General features: G+C 45.0%; 2 protein-coding genes across 5 annotated transcripts in view; one reads left to right on the top strand and one right to left on the bottom strand.

The window, feature by feature from the left end:
* sema5ba (sema domain, seven thrombospondin repeats (type 1 and type 1-like), transmembrane domain (TM) and short cytoplasmic domain, (semaphorin) 5Ba) overlaps window positions 1–18431 on the bottom strand; it is a 350416-nt gene extending 331985 nt beyond the window's left edge. The window contains exon 1 of one of the 3 annotated variants that reach the window (XM_052028256.1): window positions 18290–18431. The gene's annotated coding sequence lies outside the window, so the exon portion shown is untranslated. The remainder of the gene's footprint in view (window positions 1–18289) is intronic. The other 2 variants (XM_052028245.1, XM_052028265.1) reach the window with 2 other exon arrangements.
* A 355-nt stretch (window positions 18432–18786) lies between these two features.
* The window catches only part of pdia5 (protein disulfide isomerase family A, member 5), a 125375-nt gene continuing 123359 nt past the window's right edge, over window positions 18787–20802 (top strand). For both annotated transcript variants that reach the window (XM_052026965.1, XM_052026968.1), the window contains exon 1: window positions 18787–18927. In XM_052026965.1, coding sequence (XP_051882925.1) covers window positions 18877–18927 — 51 coding nt within the window. In that variant the 5' untranslated portion in view covers window positions 18787–18876. The remainder of the gene's footprint in view (window positions 18928–20802) is intronic.

Here is a 20802-nt window from a genome sequence, read left to right as displayed (position 1 = left end):
CCCATGCAGACACGGGGAGAACGCACAAACTCCTTACAGACAGCGGCAGGAATTGAACCCCGATCGCTGGCGCTGTAATAGCGTCGCGCTAACTGCTACGCTACCGTGCCGCTCGGCTATCTCTGGGGAAAACGGCCTCACACCCGCCTCCACCCACCCCAAAGTATACATCCAGCTAAGAAATTTCACTCCGTTGCCAAATCACTCACCTGGGAGGAAGCAGGAGTTTAAGTTTTTTTTAAAAAAATACTTAAAAGAAAATTAGGGCAACTTGTCTTTGTTTAATTGATTGCCCCAAGTCCCTCTGTCCTATTGGCTGGTGTTTGGGAGAACAACTATGAGGGGGATGTTTTGGGTCAAAACCTGGTCCTATAATTCAAATCCTGATGCAGGGTTTCAACCCGAAACGTCGAAAATTCCTTCCCCCCACCCCCCCCAACAGATGCTGCTCGACCCACTGAGTTCCTCCAGCAGATAGTTTGTTGCTCCAGATTCCAGCGTCTGCAGTGTCTTGCGTCTCCCTGCAGGAGGAAGTTCCACCTTCTCACCAAACTATCGGTAAAGACGTTCCTCCACCAGATCATCTATTGCTTCCACCTATGGGGAGTCGCTGAGTTGAAGGATTCAGATGCCCTAAGGGGAAGCTGACGTGCATGCGAGGGAAAAGGAGATAAAGGATTACGCTGATAGATTTACATGAATAAGGGCAGTAGAGGCTCAAGTGGAGCATAAATGCCTGCATGGAGTGATTGGACCAAATGGCCCATTTCTGTGCTGTATATCCTCTGAAATCCAAGTGGTCAGCCTTGGATTTCAGTCGGTGCTTCTAATCCCAGTGAGGATGGAAGCCTTTGCATAAACAGGTGGACTCCTATAGAAGTCCAAAGGTGCAAGTGATGTGGGGAAGGGACATTTGCTTTGCCACCCAGGTAGGGTACATGGGGCTGAGTTAATTTTGGATTTGTATCAGTGCTTCCAGAGTCAGTGAAGAAATACACTATGCACAAAAACAAACAAATCTGCTGGAGGAGCTCAGTGGGTCAAGCAACATCTGTGGGGGAACTGGATGGTCGACCACCCCGTGTCTCCATAGATGCTGCTTGACCCACTGAGTTCCTCCAGCGGATTGTTTTTGCTCCAGATTCCAGCATCTGCCGTCTCTTGTGTCTCCACCATGCATGTAATTTTAGAAAGAAGGGAAGGGCAGTCATGGTAGTGTAGCAGTTAGCGTAACGCTCTTACAGCGCCAGTGACCCAGGTTCAACTCCTGCCGCTGTCTGTAAGGAGTTTGTACGTTCTCCCCGTGTCTGCATGGGTTTCCTCCTGGTGCTCCAGTTTCCTCCCACATTCCAAAGACGTACAAATTAGGAAGTTGTGAATGTGCTATGTTGGTGCCAGAAGCATGGTGACACTTGCGGGCTGCCCCCAGAACATTCCACGCAAAGATGCATTTCACTGTGTGTTTTGATGTACATGACTAATAAAGAAATCTTATCTTAAAATCAAATTTATTTTAATCGAGGTATCTGAAATCTTTCTATTCATCTCACACAGCAAGTTACAAGCAAACACTCCAAATATTTCTGCACACGAGAGGATCTCACTTTTACTGCAACATATTTACATTACTATGCGGCAAAGTGAAGAAAGAGGACAAAATTAAAAATATGCATTTTCATAGCATCTTTAATATTCCTCTCAGGACATCCCAAGAATGCTTTACAGCTGATTAGGTACTCTTGAGTAGGTTCCCGCTGTAATACTAGACAAACAAAGGACTGCAGATGCTGGAATCTAGATGAGAAACATGATGATGCTGGAGGAAGTGAGGAGGCCAGGCAGCATCCGTGGAGAAAAGCAGGCGGTCAACATTTCAGGATTTAACAGGAAGGGTCCTGACCTCAACCGTTCGACCGCCTGCTTTTCTCCACGGGATGCTGCCTGGCCTGCTGAGTTTCCTCCAGCCTCATCGCGTTTTTCATTTTTCCTGCTGTAATACAAATGAAAAGCAACAGCCAATTTGCATATATTCAATGATGACCAGAAGATCTTTATTTTTACTCATCGTTGAAGGATAGATATTGGCCAGCAGGGAAAATTCATCTGCTCTCCCTTTTCCCTTCACCCTACAGTGTACATGGGACCTTCTTTTAATGTACCACCTCAAAGGGTGCATCTTCAACAATGCAGCACTCCCTCACCTTATCGAGGTGTGTAAAACCATGACGGGAATAGATAGGGTGACTGTGCACAGTCTTTTTTCCCCAGGGTTGGGGGAATCAAGAAATAGAGGTATAGGGTGAAAGGGGAAAAATTTAATAGGAACCTGAGGGGCAACTTTTTCCACCCAGAGGGTGGTCCACATATGGAATGAGCTGCCAGAGGAAGTGGTTGAGGCAGGTACATGAACAACATTTAAAAGGCACTGGGACAGGTACGTGGATAGGAAAAGTTTAGACAGATATGGGCCAAACACAGGCAAATGAGACCAGCTTAGATGGGAATCTTGGCCGGCATGGACTAGTTGGGTCAAAGGGCCTGTTTCCTTGCTATAATACTCTTATACTGTTGATTGGAAAGTTAATTGGCATAAATTGCCCCTAGTGTGTCATCAGAGCTCACAACCTATGACTTTACAGGCAAGAGTGGTACCTACTGAAACACATCTGTGAAAGAGCTAGCATATACAGAATGGGCCAAATGCCTTTCCCAGTGCTGCATGATTCTCCAAGCTTGAATTTTTTCTTAATCTTGCTTGACTGAAACATGATATTTTATTACTCCCACAGCCTTGCTGTCTTGGTGCAGACACAAGAAGAATAGAAAAGTCCGTCCTTCATTCAGTTAGCTCAACTGCATGATTAGCCTCAGAGTCTCTTAATCTGAAGGAGGGATGGAGGCAGATAACCTAGCAACTCTTAATGGATGAGATAGAAAATGCCAGAAACACTCAGCAAGTCAGGCAGCATCTGTGGGAAGAGAAACAGAGCTAATCTTTCTTCAGCTCCAATCATGTCGTACAATCGTACGTCACGGAAACAGGCCCTTCAACCCATTGTGCTGGACATCAGATACTAGCCTAGAGTGATCCCATTTTCCAGCAGTCACCACCTAGCCTCCTATGCCATCTAGACACTTTGTATGCTGTGAGTGTGCTTGCTTCCACCACCCCATTATCAGTGCATTTCAGATTCCAACCACCCACTGACTCAATAAAAGTCTTCCTCAGATCACTTTTCTTTTATCTCCAGAATTCCCAATCCACTGCTGCCCCCTCTCTGGCTGCTTAACCTACCTAGACTGACAAAAAAATTCGAGGACTGACTTGTGTTCCATCACAAAACCAACGATAGACACTTGCACAATGAAACAGGTTGTGTGCACATGGTTAACTTGCCTTATAGAATGCAACAAGATCACTGCCTTCAGTATAGGAAAGGCTAAAGGGTTTCATTAAAAAAAGTTATGACAATTTGATTCCCATTTCAGCATTTTATTATTAAGTAAACCAATTTACTCCATTTTTGAGAGAATTTCCACATTGAAAGGTAAACCAATTTATAAAATATAACCCAAACACCTTAATCACAGCTAGGGAATGAAATGGAATTTCTGATTGTATAATACACACACAGGTCCCTTGCTGGAACATAACTACATTACAGAAACTCTGAGACTCATAGGCTGCAGTTCGTATTTCACACACGCACACTAAAACTAACCTTGCATCAACCTCATTAAACCGTGGCAGATTCAAAATTGAAAAAAATTTACATACATTTATTTAAAGAAGAGAGAAAAAAAACCTCGGATGAAACACTAAGGAACATAAAATCGCAAGCAAGGCACACTTGTAAATTATCTTTAAGTGACATTGACACAATCTGGGCATGTCAGGTCTCACAAGAGGGATACACAGATGTGTCCAAGTGTTCGATACATAGAAGATGTTTTTAAATACAGATGAAGAAATGGAGATTATTCTGTCCCAGTGTGACACATACATAATTAGCTTCTTCAGATATGGAAAATACAGCATTCTACTCTGTTGGCAGGGACTCTGTGTTAGAAGTCACTCGAGTTCACAATGAGCTGAGCATCAACCTGATTTTTCGTCCACCCGGTAGTTGCCCAGTCTGTTGGATTTTACATTCCTGGATATCTTCCCCTAACTGGAAGGATAATAGAGAGCATTATTGCTTTCTGCCTGAATACTGGCAAGCATGTCACTCAAAGGCGATGGCAGCTCAGTGACGGTACAAAGGTGGGTGATCATCATATGAGTCTCAGAAAAGGCAATGACAAGATGGATGGGCGGTGGAGGGCGTGATGAAGGAAGAAATCAACACCTCTTTCTTTATCTCTTTAATTTGACAAGCTGCAGAAAGGCTTTAATCGTGAGGGAATCTTTAGACTGGCTTTTCTCCCCGCTTTCCTCCAACGAAAATACAAAGATAATGCATTCCAACCCCTTCCCCAAGGAGGAGGGCATGAGTTTTAATCAAACTAGGCCATCTAATTACCCCTTCCACTCTGCTGATTGAAATTGTTCTTTATTACATCCATTTGTATTCATTCACCAGAAGACAAAAGCATCAAAAATCAAACTCAGAGAACAGAGACAAAGACAGAAATAGATCAGCGAAGAGCTGGTCAGAATACTCTGATCTGGGTGAAGGTGCCTTCAGTCTGACTCGGTGGTTGGCAAGGTGTTGCCAATGAATTGATACCCCCTGACCCCATAGCCGCTCGCCTCAAGGATACACCTGCCCCACCCTCCCCCCCCCCCCCCACCCGATTATCACTTTTATATTTGCTGCGTTTGATTCTGCCCGGATTCTCGAATTAATTGTTAAACAAAGTCATTAGCAGCGAACAGCTGTATTGACAGCGTGCCATCCCCATTTCAAATTAACATTAACCATGTGCTTTTTGGTATAAGCAGAGACTTGCAATCCTGCTTCTTCTTGACAAGTTATTAAAATATGGCACTTATCATCCTTCCAGCATTGAATTTCAGTTTGTCCAGGGTCTCATTTTGTCATTCACTTGGACACGCTACCTAGGTTATACAGAAATCACATTTAACATCAGTGGAGCAGTTAGTAGCTGCCTCACAGCTCCGACGACTTGGGTTGAGCTCTGATGCTGTCTGTGGGGAGTTTGCACGCTCTCCCTGTGACCATGTGAGTTTCCTCAAGGTGCTCTGGTTTCCTCCCACATCCTAAAGACATGTTACGGAGAGAGGTTGAGCAGGTTGGGGCTATAACTCAAGGGCTTGAGTTAAGGGAGAGGTTGGACAGGCTAGGACTTTACTCCTTGGAGTGTAGGAGACTGAGAGGTGATCTCATAGAGGTGTATAAAACCATGATGGGCACAGATAAAGTGAATGTGCACACAGTCTTTTTCCCAGGGTTGGGGAATCAAGAAATAGAGGTGTAGGGTGAAAGGGGAAAAATTTAATAGGGACCTGAGGGGCAACTTTTTCACCCAGAGGGTGGACTGCATATGGAGCGAGCTGCCAGAGGAAGTGGGTGAGGCAGGTACACGAACAACATTTAGAAGGCACTCGGATCAGTACATGGATAGGAAAGGTTTAGAGGGATATGGGCCAAACACAGGAAATGAGACTAGCTTAGATGGAATCTCGGTCAGCATGGACCAGTTGGGCTAAGATTGGAAGGTTAATTGGCTATAAATTGCCCTTAGTGTGCAGCTGAGCGGTAGAATCTGGGGGGATTTGATGGGAATGAGGGGATAATAAAATGGGTTAGGGTAGAATTAGTATTAATGGGTGCCTTGATGGTCAGCACAGACTTGGTGGGCCGAAGGGCCACATTCTGTGCTGTACAATTCTACAATTAACATTACTTTTTTTTTAAAAGAGATATCTTTATTAGTCACATGTACATCGAAACACACAGTGAAATGCATCTTTTTGCGGAGAGTGTTGTGGGGGCAGCCCGCAAGTGTCTCCACGCTTCCGGCGCCAACATACATGCCCACAGCTTCCTAACCCGTATGACTTTGGAATGTGGGAGGAAACCGGAGCACCCGGAGGAAACCCACGCAGACACGGAGAGAACAGACAGTGGTGGGAATTGAACCTGGGTCGCTGGTGCTGTAATAGCGTTACGCTAACCGCTACACTACCGACTTACGTCTCTATAGCCTCTTTCACATCATTATAGCTATTTCAGTATTTAAGGTTAGCAGCTGATTTATGCACAGATAAGAATATGATATTGACCAATTTATCTATGTATTATAATGTTGATTGAGGGATAAGTATTGGACCAGGAGAAATGACTTCACATGCTCTTCACCATGGTGTCTCAACCACTTTAGCATCCAACTCAAAGGGCAAACAGGGCCACAGTCTTACATCTCATGCACAACTTATGTCTCATCCATACTCCCTCATTACTGCATTGGAATGTCAGTATTGATTGCTGTCCTCAGGTCTCTGGAGTTGGGTGAACCCTCAACCTCCTGACCCAGAGACCACCAACTAAGCTGTGGCTGATTATAAGTCGTTTAGGTTTTCAAACTGGGTCCCAGATGCAAGAGCTCATCAGGTTTCAGAACATGTGTGGCTCTTGCCTTGCAGGATCCTCATTTCCATTGGGCTGGCACTGTGGAGAGCCACTGCCTCACAGCACCAGCGACCCCAGTTCATTCCCAACCTCCATGCGAAATTTGCACTTTCTCCCTGAGACAGCATACACCGGGAACCTCCCACATCCCAAAAGGTGTGCAGGTGAGTTAACTGGCCACTGAGTCCGCCCCCCCCCCCCCCCCAGTGTGCAGATGAGTAATGGAATCTGGGGAGAGTTGATGGGGAGGATAAATGGATTCGGGAAGGATTGGTGTAAGTGGATAGTCAGTGTGCACTGACAGTGTGGGCTGAAGTCCCGTTTCCATGTTGTATCTCTCCGACTATATTAAGTGCTAAAGGAAGTACTGCACCTCTCTGAGCAGTTAATCATAAGATTGGTAATTGGTTTATGATTGTCACATGTCCTGAGATACAGTGAAAAGCTTTGTTTGCATGTCATTCAGACAGATCATTCCAGACACAGGTACATCGATATAGTACAAAAGGAAAATAAGAAGCAAACAGAAAACAGGCACCAAGGCCTTTATTGATCTCCTCTGAGCAACAATCTGAATATTCTAATTTGTCTCAGTCTCCCTGCAATGTGGAACACGAAAGAGTGGGTGGGGAACATCCAAGTTTTCGCTTTTCTAAAGGATGAGGGCAGATAGTTTGGCCCAGGTTTGTATGTCCTTGAGTACAAGTTAATGAGGAAATGAGGATACTTAGGATGTTGTAAGACTCAACGCACAATAGGTAAAGGGAATATATTCCCTCTGTTGAAAGGAGGCAAGGGTACAAAACAAAAGCGTCCAAGCTTAAAGTTAGAGCTAGGCCGCTGAAGAGTGATGTTGGGGTGAATGGTTAAGCTATTAGACTTGTATCCGGAGACAAAGACCATTGATCTGGAGATATATTTAATTCCCATTGGGGTAGTTGCAAGTTCAATTCAGGCAATTAAATCAATCCGGATTTTAAAAGCTGGCATCAAAATGGTGATTGTGAGAATACTAAGTTGTAGCTAAAAGCACATGTGCTCACTCAAGTCCTTGAGGGAAGGGAATCTGCCCTCCTTACCTCGTCTGTACTATATGTAACCCCAGGCCTAAGAATGCCATTAGCAATCCTGATGCAGAGAGTTTCAACGCAAAATGTCAACAATTCTTCTCCCCCCCCCCCCCAACAGATGCTGCTTGACCCGCTGGGTTCCTCCAGCAGATTGTTTGTTGCTAACAATGTTGTTAATTGTTCAAGTTCTTAGTTTATGGGTCACAGGATGGACACTAGATGTTGACCTCCTTACATCAATGGTGCTGAGGTGGAGATGGTTGAGAGTTTCAGGTTCCTAAGTGTAAATATCACCATTAGCCTGTCCTGGTCCAACCATGTATTCACCATGGCCAAGGTGGCACACCAGCACTTCTGCTTCCTTGGGAGGCTGAAATTCAGCATGTCCCCTTTGACCCTCACCAATTTTTATAGATGCACTATAGAAAGCATTCTATCTGTATGCATCGCGGCTTGGTATGGCAATTGCTCTGCCTGAGACCACAAGAAACTGCAGAGTTGTGGACACACCCCAGCGTATCACGGAAATCAGCCTCCCCTCCATGGACTGTCTTGACCTCTCGCTGCCTTGGGAAAGCAGCCAACATAATCAAAGACCCCAACACATCCCAGACATTCTCTCTTTTCCCCGTCCCAGAAGACACAAAAGCCCAAAAGCACATACAACCAAGCTCAAGAACAGCTTCCATCCCACTGTTATAAGACTATTGAACGGTTCCCTTGTACGATAAGATGGACCCTTGTCCTCACAATCTACCTTGTCATGGTCTTGCACCTTATTGTCTGCCTGCACTGCACTCTCTCTGTAACTGTAACACTTTATTCTGCATTCTGTTATTGTTTTTCCCCTCACACTACCTCAATGTACTGAAGTGATGAAATGATCTCTATGGATAGGATGCAAAACAAAGTTTTTCACTGTATCTCAGTGTATGTTACTACAATAAACCAACTACTAATTTACTACGCCAATATCCCATGAATGAGCACACTTTCATACAAAAGGTGATAGAAATCGGAAACTCCCTCCTGCAAGAAACTGTTGGAGCTGATGGCCGATTGGTTTTCAAATGGCGGTTGGATTCCTATCAGATGCACGAGAGAGCAGGAGGATGGAGATGAGATAGAGATCAGCTGTGACCCAACCAACATGGTAAGTGGCTTATTTCTGTTCCTCTAATTATGGGTGCCTGCTGCAGGAGACTGTGCTTATAGATGTTCAGCAAGAACGTTTAACACTGGCAGTAGATGTTGGAAGACACAAGATTCTGAATGCCGAGAGATAGAGCGAGAGCCAGAGAGAGAGAGAGAGAGAGAGAGAGAGAGATACAAACAGACAGAGAGAGAGAGAGAGAGAGATACAAACAGAGAGAGAGAGATACAAACAGAGAGAGAGAGAGAGAGACACACACACACACACAGAGACAGACAGACACACAGAGAGAGAGAGAGACAGACAGACACAGAGACACACACACACACACACACAGAGGGAGAGAGAGAGACACACACACACACACGTAGAAGACAAAAAATACTTTATCACCATATATTAGTGCTCTGTTATAACTGAATCTCTCAACGCCACATTTCATTGTAAAGGCAACCTTTTCTAATGGGGTTGAAGTCACTTTAAATCAGTGTAAATTCAGCAATAACATGTATTTATATAACCCCTTTAATGTGGCAAAATATCTCAAGTTGCTTCACTGGTACACAATCAGACGAGATCTGACAGTGAGACACTTTAAGGACACCAGAGAATCATAGAAGCTTAAAGTACATTCAGCCCAGCATGTCCATCCTGGACAAAAGTGGATTTAAGATTAATCCCACACCCGAGTTTTTTGGCCCATAGCCCAGCAGCTTGTGGCTTCTTCAAATGCTTGTCCAGAAGTAGTATTTCACTGTGTGTTTTGACATAGGTCAGCGTAACGCTATTACAGAACCAGCGACCCAGGTTCAATTCCGGCCACTGTCTGTAAGGAGTCTGTACGTTCTCCCTGTGTCTGTGTGGGTTTCCTCTGGGTGCTCTGGTTTCCTCCCACATTCCAAAGATGTGCAGGTTAGGAGCTGTGGGCATGATATGTTAGCGCGGTGACACTTGCGGGCTGCCCCCAGCACATTCCCAGTCACGCAAAAAAAAGACATTTCGCTGTGTTTCTATGTACATGTGATTAATAAATATCTTATCTTACACGTGACTAATAAAGATATCTTAAATACAGTGGGGATTTTTGCCTCCACCACCATTCTAGGCGCCCTCACCACTAGTTGAGTGAAATAATTTTTTCCAACTCTTTTCCATTCTTTCTACCGATTAACTTAAATCTTTGAAAGCCAAATAAAAACTGCAGATGCTGGAAATCTGAGATAAAAATCAGAAGCAACAGGTCGGGGATATCAACAGAAAAGGATAGAGAGTTACCATTTTAGGAATTCCAATTCTGATGCAGTGTGCTCAAGCTGTGGCACTAACTCACTTTCTCTTTCCACAAGTACTACCTGACCTCCTGAGTGTTTCCAGCACCTTCTGGTTTTATAATTTTAACCTTTGCCCCCTTGTCACTCACCCTTTCTGCTGAGAGAGACATCCTATGATGCTCTCTCAACTTTATGCAGTTCAGGTAAACCACCCCTCAGCCTCAGGCAGCATCTATGGAGAGAAATGAACAGTCGACATTTTGGATCGAGACCCTTCTTCTGGACTCAGACTGTCCATTTCTCTCCACAGATGCTGCCTGACCCACCGAGTTCCTCCAGCATCTTGTTTGTTGCTCCAGATTCCAGCATCGGCACTCTCCTTTGTTCCAAAGAAAACGACCCCAGCCTCCACATGTAACTGTGACCCTCCACCCCTGATAAAATCCTTGTCGAAAATCTCCGTGCGAGAGATAACAGGATGTGATGAAGCCAGGCTACAGAAACTTTCTTAAATGATGAAGGGAGGGAGGGGTTAAGGAAGCAAATTCCAAAGCTTAGAGCCTTGTCAGCTGAATACGCAGCTGAGAGATTAAATCAGGAAGTGTCACTGCTGGTTGACACTGCAATGGAAGTGACACCCATTTAAATGCAAGCTCTTGAAAGGCAGTTTTCTGTTTGTCAATCACGCCAGCGATCAGTTTGCCCTCAATGTACCAGGCATGCCCACACAAATTCAAGATTTCATGCTTAAAAGACTGCACGGTAGCGCAGCAGTTAGTGTAACACTATGACAGCGCCAGTAACCTGGGATCAATTCCAGCCACTGTCTGTAAGGAGTTTGTATGTTCTCCTTGTGTCTGCGTGGGTTTCTTCCCACATTCCAAAGACGTACAGGTTAGGAAGCTGTGGGTATGCAATGTTGGTGCCGGAAGCGTGGCGACACTTGTGGGCTGCCCCCAGAACACTCTATGCAAAAGATGCATTTCACTGTGTGTTTCGATGTACGTGTGACTAATAAAGATATCTTATCTTAAATGCAAACACCTATGGCACTGACTGGTTGCATCACGGCCTGGTATGGAAACTCCAATGCACAGGAACACAAGAGGCTACAGAAAATGGTGGACTCAACCAGTTCTATCACGGGTACAGCTCTCCCTACCATTGAGGACATCTACAAGAGGCGATGTCGCAGGAAGACAACATCCATCATCAGGGATTCCCACCATCCAGGCCATACCCACTTCTCACTGCTGCCATCAAGCAGGAGGTACAGGAGCCTGAACACGCACACCGAGGTTCAACAACAGCTCCTTCCCCACTGCCATCAGGTTCTTGAACCCACCTGAAAAACCCTAATGCTGCCTTGGACTATATTTATTTTTCTCTCTCTCAACTTGCACTAGTATTGGTATTGGTTTATTATTGTCACTTGTACCGAGGTACAGTGAAAAACTTGTCTTGCATACCGATCGTACAGGTCAATTCATTATACCGTGCAGTTACATTGAGTCAGTACAGAGTCCATTGATGTAGTACAGGTAAAAACAATAACAGGACAGAGTAAAGTGTCACAGCTACAGAGAAAGTGCAGTGCAATTAGGTGCAAGGTCACAACAAGGTAGATCGTGAGGTCAGAGTCCATCTCATTGTATAAGGGAACCATTCAATAGTCTTATCACAGTGGGTAGAAACTGTCCTCAAGTCTGGTGGTATGTCCTCAGAGTCTATCTTCTACCTGATAGAAGAAAGAAGAAGAGAGAATGTCCCAGGTGGGTGGGGTCTTTGATTATGCTGGCTGCTTCACCAAGACAACGAGAAGTAAAGAGTCCAAGGAGGGGAGGTTGGTGTCCACGATGCGCTGGGCTGTGTCCACTACTCTCTGCAGATTCTTGCGGTCCTGGGCAGAGCAGTTGCCATACCAAGCCGTGACACATCCAGATAGGATGCTTTCTATGGTGCATTGGTAAAAGTTGGAGAGAGTCAAAGGGGACAAACCAAATTTCTTTAGGCTCCTAAGGAAGTAGAGGTGCTGGTAAGCTTTTGTTATTAAGTTTATTTTATTGTGTAAGTTATGTTTAATTTATGTAATTTTATGTAAACTTATGTTTATCGTGTTTGGAATGTACTGTGCTGCAAAAAGCTAATTTTCATGGCATTTAGACCCTGTGTATGTATGCCTATGACAAGAAACTTGAACTTGTAACTTGCCCTGCTCACACCAAGTCTGCCTAGAGTACATTGCTGCTATCCTGGCCCCTTCCTTTAATCTGGTTACTGCTCACAGTAATTTAATATTACGGATAGTGGCCAATGATTTACTAATTATTGTTGCAGTTCGAAATTTATGCAGCTTGGCATATCTTTGGGAAGATGCCAAGTTTTTGTTCTCAAGGTTAGAAAAAAAGATACAGAAAGCAACTGCTTTACTTTTTAAAGAAATAAAAACACATTCAAACATATATTTTATTTTTATGCAGAGAGGGATTTGTGAGCAGCAACATACATTGGAAAAATATAGTTGTTGCATAATTATATGATTGTTATATCATTGTGTCCTCTGGGTAAAAGCAAAACTAAAAATGGGTCACTTGAGACATGGTACAATATTAAGAATTCCTCTAAGGAAAGATCAAGGTTTAGTTGTAAAATGCTAATTACCTTTGTCCCAGCACTTTCACCAATATAAATATGTGCCTGTGATTTAGTGGAAAGTTTCAACAGTACATAACAAATGGAAAAGTTTAATAAGTGCACAAGCAAAATCAATTAAGCTTCCAGCACTAATGCTGTCCACTGCTGTTGTTATTTCCTCAGAAATGCTAGCTCAAGTGATTTGGAAGCCAAAGCTGAAAAATCTGTGTTCCTCATACTTGCCCCAAAGAATGTAAGATTTTCTTTCTTACATTTCGATGCAATACAATAAGACTTTTGGACCAAGGGATAACACGGAGACTTTTGAAAGATTGGGAAATTGAAGGCTATGGGAAACTAGCAAGGCACAGGAGTTGAGGTCTGGGACCGATCAGTCATGACCATATTGAATGGAGAGGCCATGTGGCCCACTCACGCTCTTGTTTTCTTACACTCTTACATTTATATAACACCTTCTGTGAGTTTGTAATCCAGCAGCCAGTTTACAAAGTAAAGTCCCACAATGTGGCAACAACAAACCAATTTTGTTTTCCTAAATGATGGTTGGTTGAGGAACAAATTTTGATCAACACTGCGTGACAAACTTCTCAATGCCTCTTTAAAAGGGAAGGCAATGTTTACCTTTCCAAGAAATAACAGCAGCCATGAGATATTTTATAATTGCATCATAGTCATAGAGTTATCAATAGTGTTGTACAGCATAGAAACAGGGCCTTCAGCCCAGTACATCTATGCTAACCATCTATACTAATCCTGGAGAAACAAAGGACTGCAGATACAGGAATCTAGATGAAAAACACAATGATGCTGGAGGAACTCAGCAGGCCAGGCAGCATCCGTGGAGAAAAGCAGGTGGCCAATGTTTCAGGTCAGGACCCTTCTTCCTTGGTCCCGACCCAAAACGTTGACTTGCCTGTTTTTCTCCACGGATGCTGCCTGGCCTGCTGAGTTCCTCCTGCATCATCATGTTTTACATCTATACTAATCCCATTTGCTGCATTAATTCCATATCCTTCCATGCCCTGCTCATTCAAGTACCTGTCCACCCGAGAGAGCATATGAGGCTTCATTCAAATCCCTCCTCCAAAAGCTGTGTCCCCAGCAATGCAGGACTCCTTCAGCCATGCACTGTGAGTTCCAGGCAAAACTCTTGTGAGTAACTCAACAAACTGTGGTTTTGAATCCACAACATTCTGACTCGGAGATGAAAGTGTTACCCGATGATCCTCAGCTGTCATAGGGATGCACAAAGGAGGAGAGAGAATAAAAAAAAATATACCAGACTGATTTGAATCTTTGACTTCATAGCTCAGCTCTGCACTGAAAGTAGAAGATAGGTGTTTTTACTCTGATGTTTGATCGACTGCTGTTATTTATGATGGTCTGTGCTTGACACTTTGAAGCAATTCAGGTGAAAATCTATAAGAAATGTGGGTATGAAGATATAGCTCAGAATGTGTTTGAGACTCTTTGAAATTCAGTTCGATTCATAATGAGGTTAACTCCAGGTGTGATATCTCTGGAGAAACAGAACACCAGTGATTCTCTCCCTCTTGCATAAAACGAGTTTCAACGTAACAAAACAAAAGTCAGAATGTGAAGGTCAGAACAAGACCTAACTTGATAATTATATGTATTTATAAATCAGTGTGGAACATTTACAATATAAATTTAACCAGAGGAAGGATAGTCCCATTAATGATTCTATTAAGCAAAGCCTCCGGAATCTGTATATAGACCAGTTCCATCCCAATTGCAAAAGCGGAAAATGCTCAACTATTACCAACAATTGTAGAGGCAAGTACGATTACAATGTTTAAAAGACACTTGGACAGGTACATGGACAGGAAAGGTTTAGAGAGATATGGGTCAAATGCAGGTAAATGGGACTAGCTCGGGTAGACATTTTCATTGGCATGGCAGAGTTGGGCCGAAGAGCCTTTTTCCATGCTGTATAGATTTATGACTCTAACAAAGCATTTTTCATACAACCCGGATCCCCAGAGCACCTCAATATTTTTTGAAGTATCATCCCTGCTGTTACATCGGCAAAGAAATCAAACAACGTGGGAGAATCAAGATCCCACAGCTAACATAAGAACTGATAGTACAAAAGGTAAAAGAACAGAATGCAGAATATAGTGTTACAGTTACAGAGAAAGTGCAGTGCAGGCAGACAAATAGCACATAAGGGCCATGATAAGTTAGACTGGGAGATCAAGAGTTCATCTTTATCATACAAGAGATCAGTTCAAGAGGCTTATAATAGTAGGGTAGAAGCTGTCCTTGAGCCCTGGTGGTATGTGTTCTCAAGATTTTGCATCTTCCACTCAATGGAATGGGGGAGAAGAGAGAATGAGTGGTATGAGAGGGGTCTTTGATTATGTTGGCTGTTTTCCTGGGGCAGCGGGAAGTGCAGACAGAGTCAATGGAGAGGAGGTTAGTTTGCGTGACAGACTGGACTGTGTTCACAACACTCTGCAACTTCTTGCGGTCTTGGGCTGAGCAGGTGCCGTACCAAGCTGTGCTGTCAACCCCCAACCTTGAACATACTCGATACCTAAGCATCCATGGTCTTGCCAGAGTAGAGAGTTCCAAAGGTTCACAACCCCTTCCATTAAGGTGACGGTCAGCCCCTTATCCCAAGACTGCCTCTGACAATGGCATTGAGGATCACAGAACTTCACAGAAAGAGACCATTCGGCCCATTGTGTCTGTGTCCTCCTTTTGAGAGCACAATTCCCACTTACACTTTCTTCACAAACTCCCATTCCACCTCAAGCATTGAATCATTCCATGTAATTTGTTATTTAAGTCCTGATGAAGGGTCTCAACCTGAAACGTCGACTGTCCATCTCCCTCCACAGATGCTGCTCGACCCACTGAGTTCCTCCAGCAGTTCGTTTTTTTTTTCTCTCCAGGTCCCAGCATCTGCAGCCAGAGACACACAAGACACTGCAGACGCTGGAATCTGGAGTAACAAACAATCTGCTGGAGGAACTCAGAGGGTCAGGCAGCGTCTGTGGGAGGAAAGGAATTGTCGATGTTTGGGGTTGAAACCCTGCATTGGGACTGAGAATGGGGAGGGGAGGTGGCCGGTACGAAGAGGAGAGGAGGAGTGGTGAGACAGGGGTCCGAGGTGATTGGTGAACTGAGGAGGGGAGGGGTGTAAGATGACGAGCAGGTGGTGCCGGGGAGGGGGAGCTGGGAGACAGTGGCAGGTGAATGATACATGGAGGCAGACAGAGGCAGAGAGAGAGAGAGAGAGAGAACTTGAGGCAGGGCTTCAACCCGAAATTTCGACAATTCCTTTCCCCCCCACAGATGCTGCTCGACCCGCTGAGTTCCTCCAGCAGATTGTGAGTTGCCCCAGATTCCAGCGTCTGCAGTCTCATGTCTCCTCGTTATTTAATGGTGGTGGTATTGAGAGTTAAATGTTGGACAGAGCACCCCGAGAGCTCGCTGCTGTCTCAAGGGTGCCACAGAATTGTTAAATACCCTCACTAGTGCGTTCAACGTTTTGTGTTAAAAGGTGATGCACGACTCCCTCAACACCGCGCTGAGGTGTTAGCCTACATTATTACACTCAGTTCCCTCGGATCTACATACTCCTGGCTCAGGCGATGGGAGCACCGGTTGCAAACTGGGACTTAGCGTTTTAATTCTCCGCAAGTGTACAATGCACGACGTGGCGTCTGAATTCTGGAAGGAGATCTGTAACAAAAGCCACGGTCCCCCCAATGTAAGTGAGAGAGTTAATCGTGCTTTGCTTGCGTGGAGTCACCTTGTTGAGCGGAGGGATTTCTTCCCCGGGCAACAGCCACCAAAAATCACCAGGGAGGTCCCCGGGTCGTGGACACACTGGTTCATTTTTCCCCTACAGGGAAAGAAATGGGACCAGATTCCCGCGGTCACATTTCTGCGCTCGGAAGCCTGCTGCCTGCGGAGTAGAGGACGAGAACCGCCCCAATGCTATTACTTTACTAACTACCCACAGGGGGAAAAAAAACAGAAGCAGGGGACTTGATCTCTTTCTCTCTCGCACACGCACACAGTGCTACCTCACAAGGGAGAAATAACAACGTTGTCTTGTTTTGGCTCAGTTTTGACCCTAATCAATTATGATTCACATAATAACATATCTAATTATTGCACAAGATATTTCAGTAAGGTATTTCTGGCAATAACAACTGGATTGCCACAGAATTGCTGCTTTTATTGCACGGTGTACAAGGTACACAGGTAGATTAGAAATGGCCAATAACTGGATTATCCAACAAATCACCTCCCCTCTCGTTTACAAACACAATTCCCGAACAGAAACCAGAATCTTGGAACTTCCATTAAAAATACCTGGAGCGTCGCTTTTATTTTTGTGGACAAAAGTTTAAATTGCCTTCAAGCTTCCCGATGCGAGCGAAAATGAAGCAGGGCGTTAAATGTTTTTGTTTAAATCTCCCTGTCCGCGCAATGCTCCGCGTACGATAGCCAAGCGAAACGTGACCTTAACACAGTAACAGCGGATTACACAGAGGATCCAGCTGCAGACAACAAGCCTCCTCGGGACCCCCTACAGAATACTACAAAAAAGGAAAGCTCCCGGCTAGGAACTTTCAGCAGCTCGGGGGCAAAGCATTAAGTCGGTTCACTCGAGCGAAACATTTGCGATCGACCAGATCACACAATAAAACTGCAGCTCCAAAAACATCAAAACATCTTTAATATGTTACTTAAACAAATAAATCCAATTTATTAATAGCTTTCATTTTAAAAAAATTAACCCTGCAAAACATTAAATGCATTAAAAAACTTCGTTTCCCGAATACAATTGCAGTATGAACCACGCGTAATCTTCATAAATGTTCCTCAGTTGTAAGACAGACACCATTGCGAATATCCGATATACCTTCTGATCTCATCTCACTCTTTATTTATCCATGTCAATATTATTTCAATCTGCACATAAAAAGGTATCACTCCCACCTTTTCCAACAAATCTTACAACTTATCAAGACACGGCATGCATGTTGAAGATTTGACTGTTACGCTACGAACTCCAATCTCCTTGATCCGACACAATTCTGTACCGAGTCAATCACAACACTGCGAAAGCCATACACCACGACCGAGACCGGCTTTTCACTAAAACACATCAATATTTTTTAAAAAGCCAGAAACACATGTTGAGGTTGATTAACATTAGCAAACCGCCAGGTATGAATTTAACAAAAAATTTAACCACAAAAACTCAAGCACTTCAATAACAGAACCACAATGTAAAAATGTACAGCGAGATGTAAATACCTTCCTTTCCAAAAGATATTCGCATCTATTATGTTAATACAAGCACTCCTTTTGGATATACATAAAATGTAATCTATCTGTAGGAAACCCGAGCTAATTTCATTACAGGTCCCCCGCTATTTTTGTCTTGAAGTTTAATATGCACCGATTAAAAGTTGTATTAAAAGTTTCTAAAACTTTTCGAAAACTTTTTATATAAAATAAACAGAAGTTGCAAAGACAAAAATCGTGGTTGCTCACCATAAAAATGGTTGTCCAGTGTACTTAAGAAAGAAATGTTTTCTGTTTTCTGCCTCGCTGTAATCCCGGTTGCATTTAAGAAGTGTCTTTCCAGCACGCAGTGGTTCCACTATCCACAGGCACTAATCTGCAAAGTGACGGCTCTCTCACCAAAATCATATCCCCACAGGGCAGCCAGAACCCCGAACAGGGACATAGTAATTACTCACTGATAAAGGGTGACATTGTTCATAAAGCACTTTATATAACTGTATAATTACAATTTTATCTATAAAGCAACATTTGTCCACGATGTTATTACTAAAATTATTTTTTATATAATAACTTTAGTACTTAATATTCAACTTCTTTGATTTTTATTAACATTATTGAAATCTGCTCCCCCCCAACCCGGCTTGATCCAGTGATCGAAACCACGCATGCGCCGCGGCGTCGCTGTCGGGATGTGTAGTTCCCGGGCCCCGGACTGCAAAGGGAGCTGAGTCTCACTACAACTCCCAGGGTGCACTGCGGTCCCGCCGCCTCTCTCCGCCCCGCCTCCCCCCCTGGCCGGGAGTGCGCATGTGCAGGCGGACCACCGTGGCAACATGGCGCTGCGCAGGGCCGGGAGTCCTCCAGCCGCTGGTTTCTTGCTGCTGGTGAGTTTGACAGCGGCGTCGTTCCCGTCGGTGGGCGGCGGGGGAGCGGGGTGTTGAGGTCGGTCAGGGGGTGTTTGTTTTCAGTGAAGGGGAGGGGGCTGACGGCGGGCGGGCTGGGAGTTGGCGGCCGGCCCGCGGCTCTGCTCAGGATCCCCGGTGGCGGCCACCGTCCCGCTGCTTGGCAACCAGATCCCCCCTCCGCTGCTTGGCAACCAGATCCCCCCTCCGCTGCTTGGCAACCAGATCCCCCCCTCCGCTGCTTGGCAACCAGATCCCCCCCTCCGCTGCTTGGCAACCAGATCCCCCCTCCGCTGCTTGGCAACCAGATCCCCCCCTCCGCTGCTTGGCAACCAGATCCCCCCCCCCACCGCTGCTTGGCAACCGCCCTCTTCCCCCCCCCCCCCCCCCCCCCCCCCCCCCCCCCCCCCCCATCTCCGCTGCTTGGCAACCAGATTCCCAGATTCCACCCCCCTCCCCAACTGCATTGGCAACCGGACCCCCCCCCTCCCCCCCCCCCCCCCCCCCGCATGGCAAGCAGATCTCTTCCCCCCACCCCCCCCCCCCCCCACCATTGCAGGGCAACCAGATCCTGCCCCCTGAATGCAGAATGGCAACTAGATTCTTCCCCCCCCCCCACCGCATGGCAACCAGACCCCCCCTCCTGCGCTTCCATATACCCCCCTTCCGCGTCCAGCTGGCATTCAGTTACTGCCACTTCACAGTTCCCTCCGGCTTACAGCTTCATCTTCCCCATTACAAAGCATGAAAGTGATCACTCTGAAAGTGTCAGCCAGGGCTCAGTGGGTTGCCTCAAAAGTTCAAGTGCCTCTCCAGAAATCTGGGTTGACACTCCAGTGCAGTAAGGAAGGGGTGGTTGCACAGTTTGAGCTCCTGCCTTTCAGAGGAGCCAGTAAACTTTGGCGTAAAAATTCCATTGCATTGTCTGGGAGGAGAACAGGAGAGTTAGTCCAGGTAGCCTTCAATCAGAATCACCTAATCAGACCACATCAATTTCCTCTCTGAGAGAGTTTGTGGTGTGCAGTTAGCTGATGTGGTTGCTGCATTGCAACAGTCACTGAACTTCAAAGTACTTCACTGTCTAGAAAGCATTTTGGGACATCCTGAGGTCATGAAAGGATCTGCGTAAATGCAGACCTCTTTTTATGAGTTAGTTAAGTTAAATCTCAGCAGGTTTTTTGGGTTTGGCAGGCAAACATCAAATGATTGATTTGTTTGTCCAGGATAAATGTTTGTATAATGCCTGGTCAAATAATAAGTAAAAGCTTGTGTAAATAATATTCACCACCCGACCCACACCACCTCCCCAGTTCCCACCACACACCATCATGCAAATTAACACAGCAAGGGTTTTTTAGCTTGACAGACTTTGCAGAATATTTCAGGTAATATGTTTTACTTGTGGCATGCTCCCTGACAAGAGACGTAAGGAATGAGCACAATATGCTACTTACTATATGGATACTCTCACTAAAATGGTACAGCTCAGAAACTGGCCCTTACATCCCACCTCATCCATGGTAACTGTGATGCCTATCTACACTAATCCCACTTGCCCACATTAGGCTTGTATCCCTCTACGCCTTTCCTATCTATGTACCTGTCCGAATGCATTTTAAACATTGAAATTGTATCTGCCTCCACCATCTCTGGCAGCTCATTCCACATATTCACCACCCTCTGTGTGAAAAGCTTACCACTCAGATCTCTTTTAAGTTTCTCCCCTCTCATCTTAATGCTGTGCCCTAAAATTCTAGACTCCCTGCCCTGGAAGAAAAAAGATTCTGACTATCTATCCCATTTTATGCCCCTCAATTTTATAAGGGTGGTCACTATTCAGCCTCCTACATTCCAGTG

The sequence above is a fragment of the Pristis pectinata genome, chromosome 1 (genome assembly GCF_009764475.1).
Source record: "Pristis pectinata isolate sPriPec2 chromosome 1, sPriPec2.1.pri, whole genome shotgun sequence".
In the NCBI taxonomy this organism is placed as follows: Eukaryota; Metazoa; Chordata; class Chondrichthyes; order Rhinopristiformes; family Pristidae; genus Pristis; species Pristis pectinata.
The sequence above is the reverse complement of the archived record's forward strand: the minus strand, read 5'-3'. Positions and strand labels throughout refer to the sequence as shown.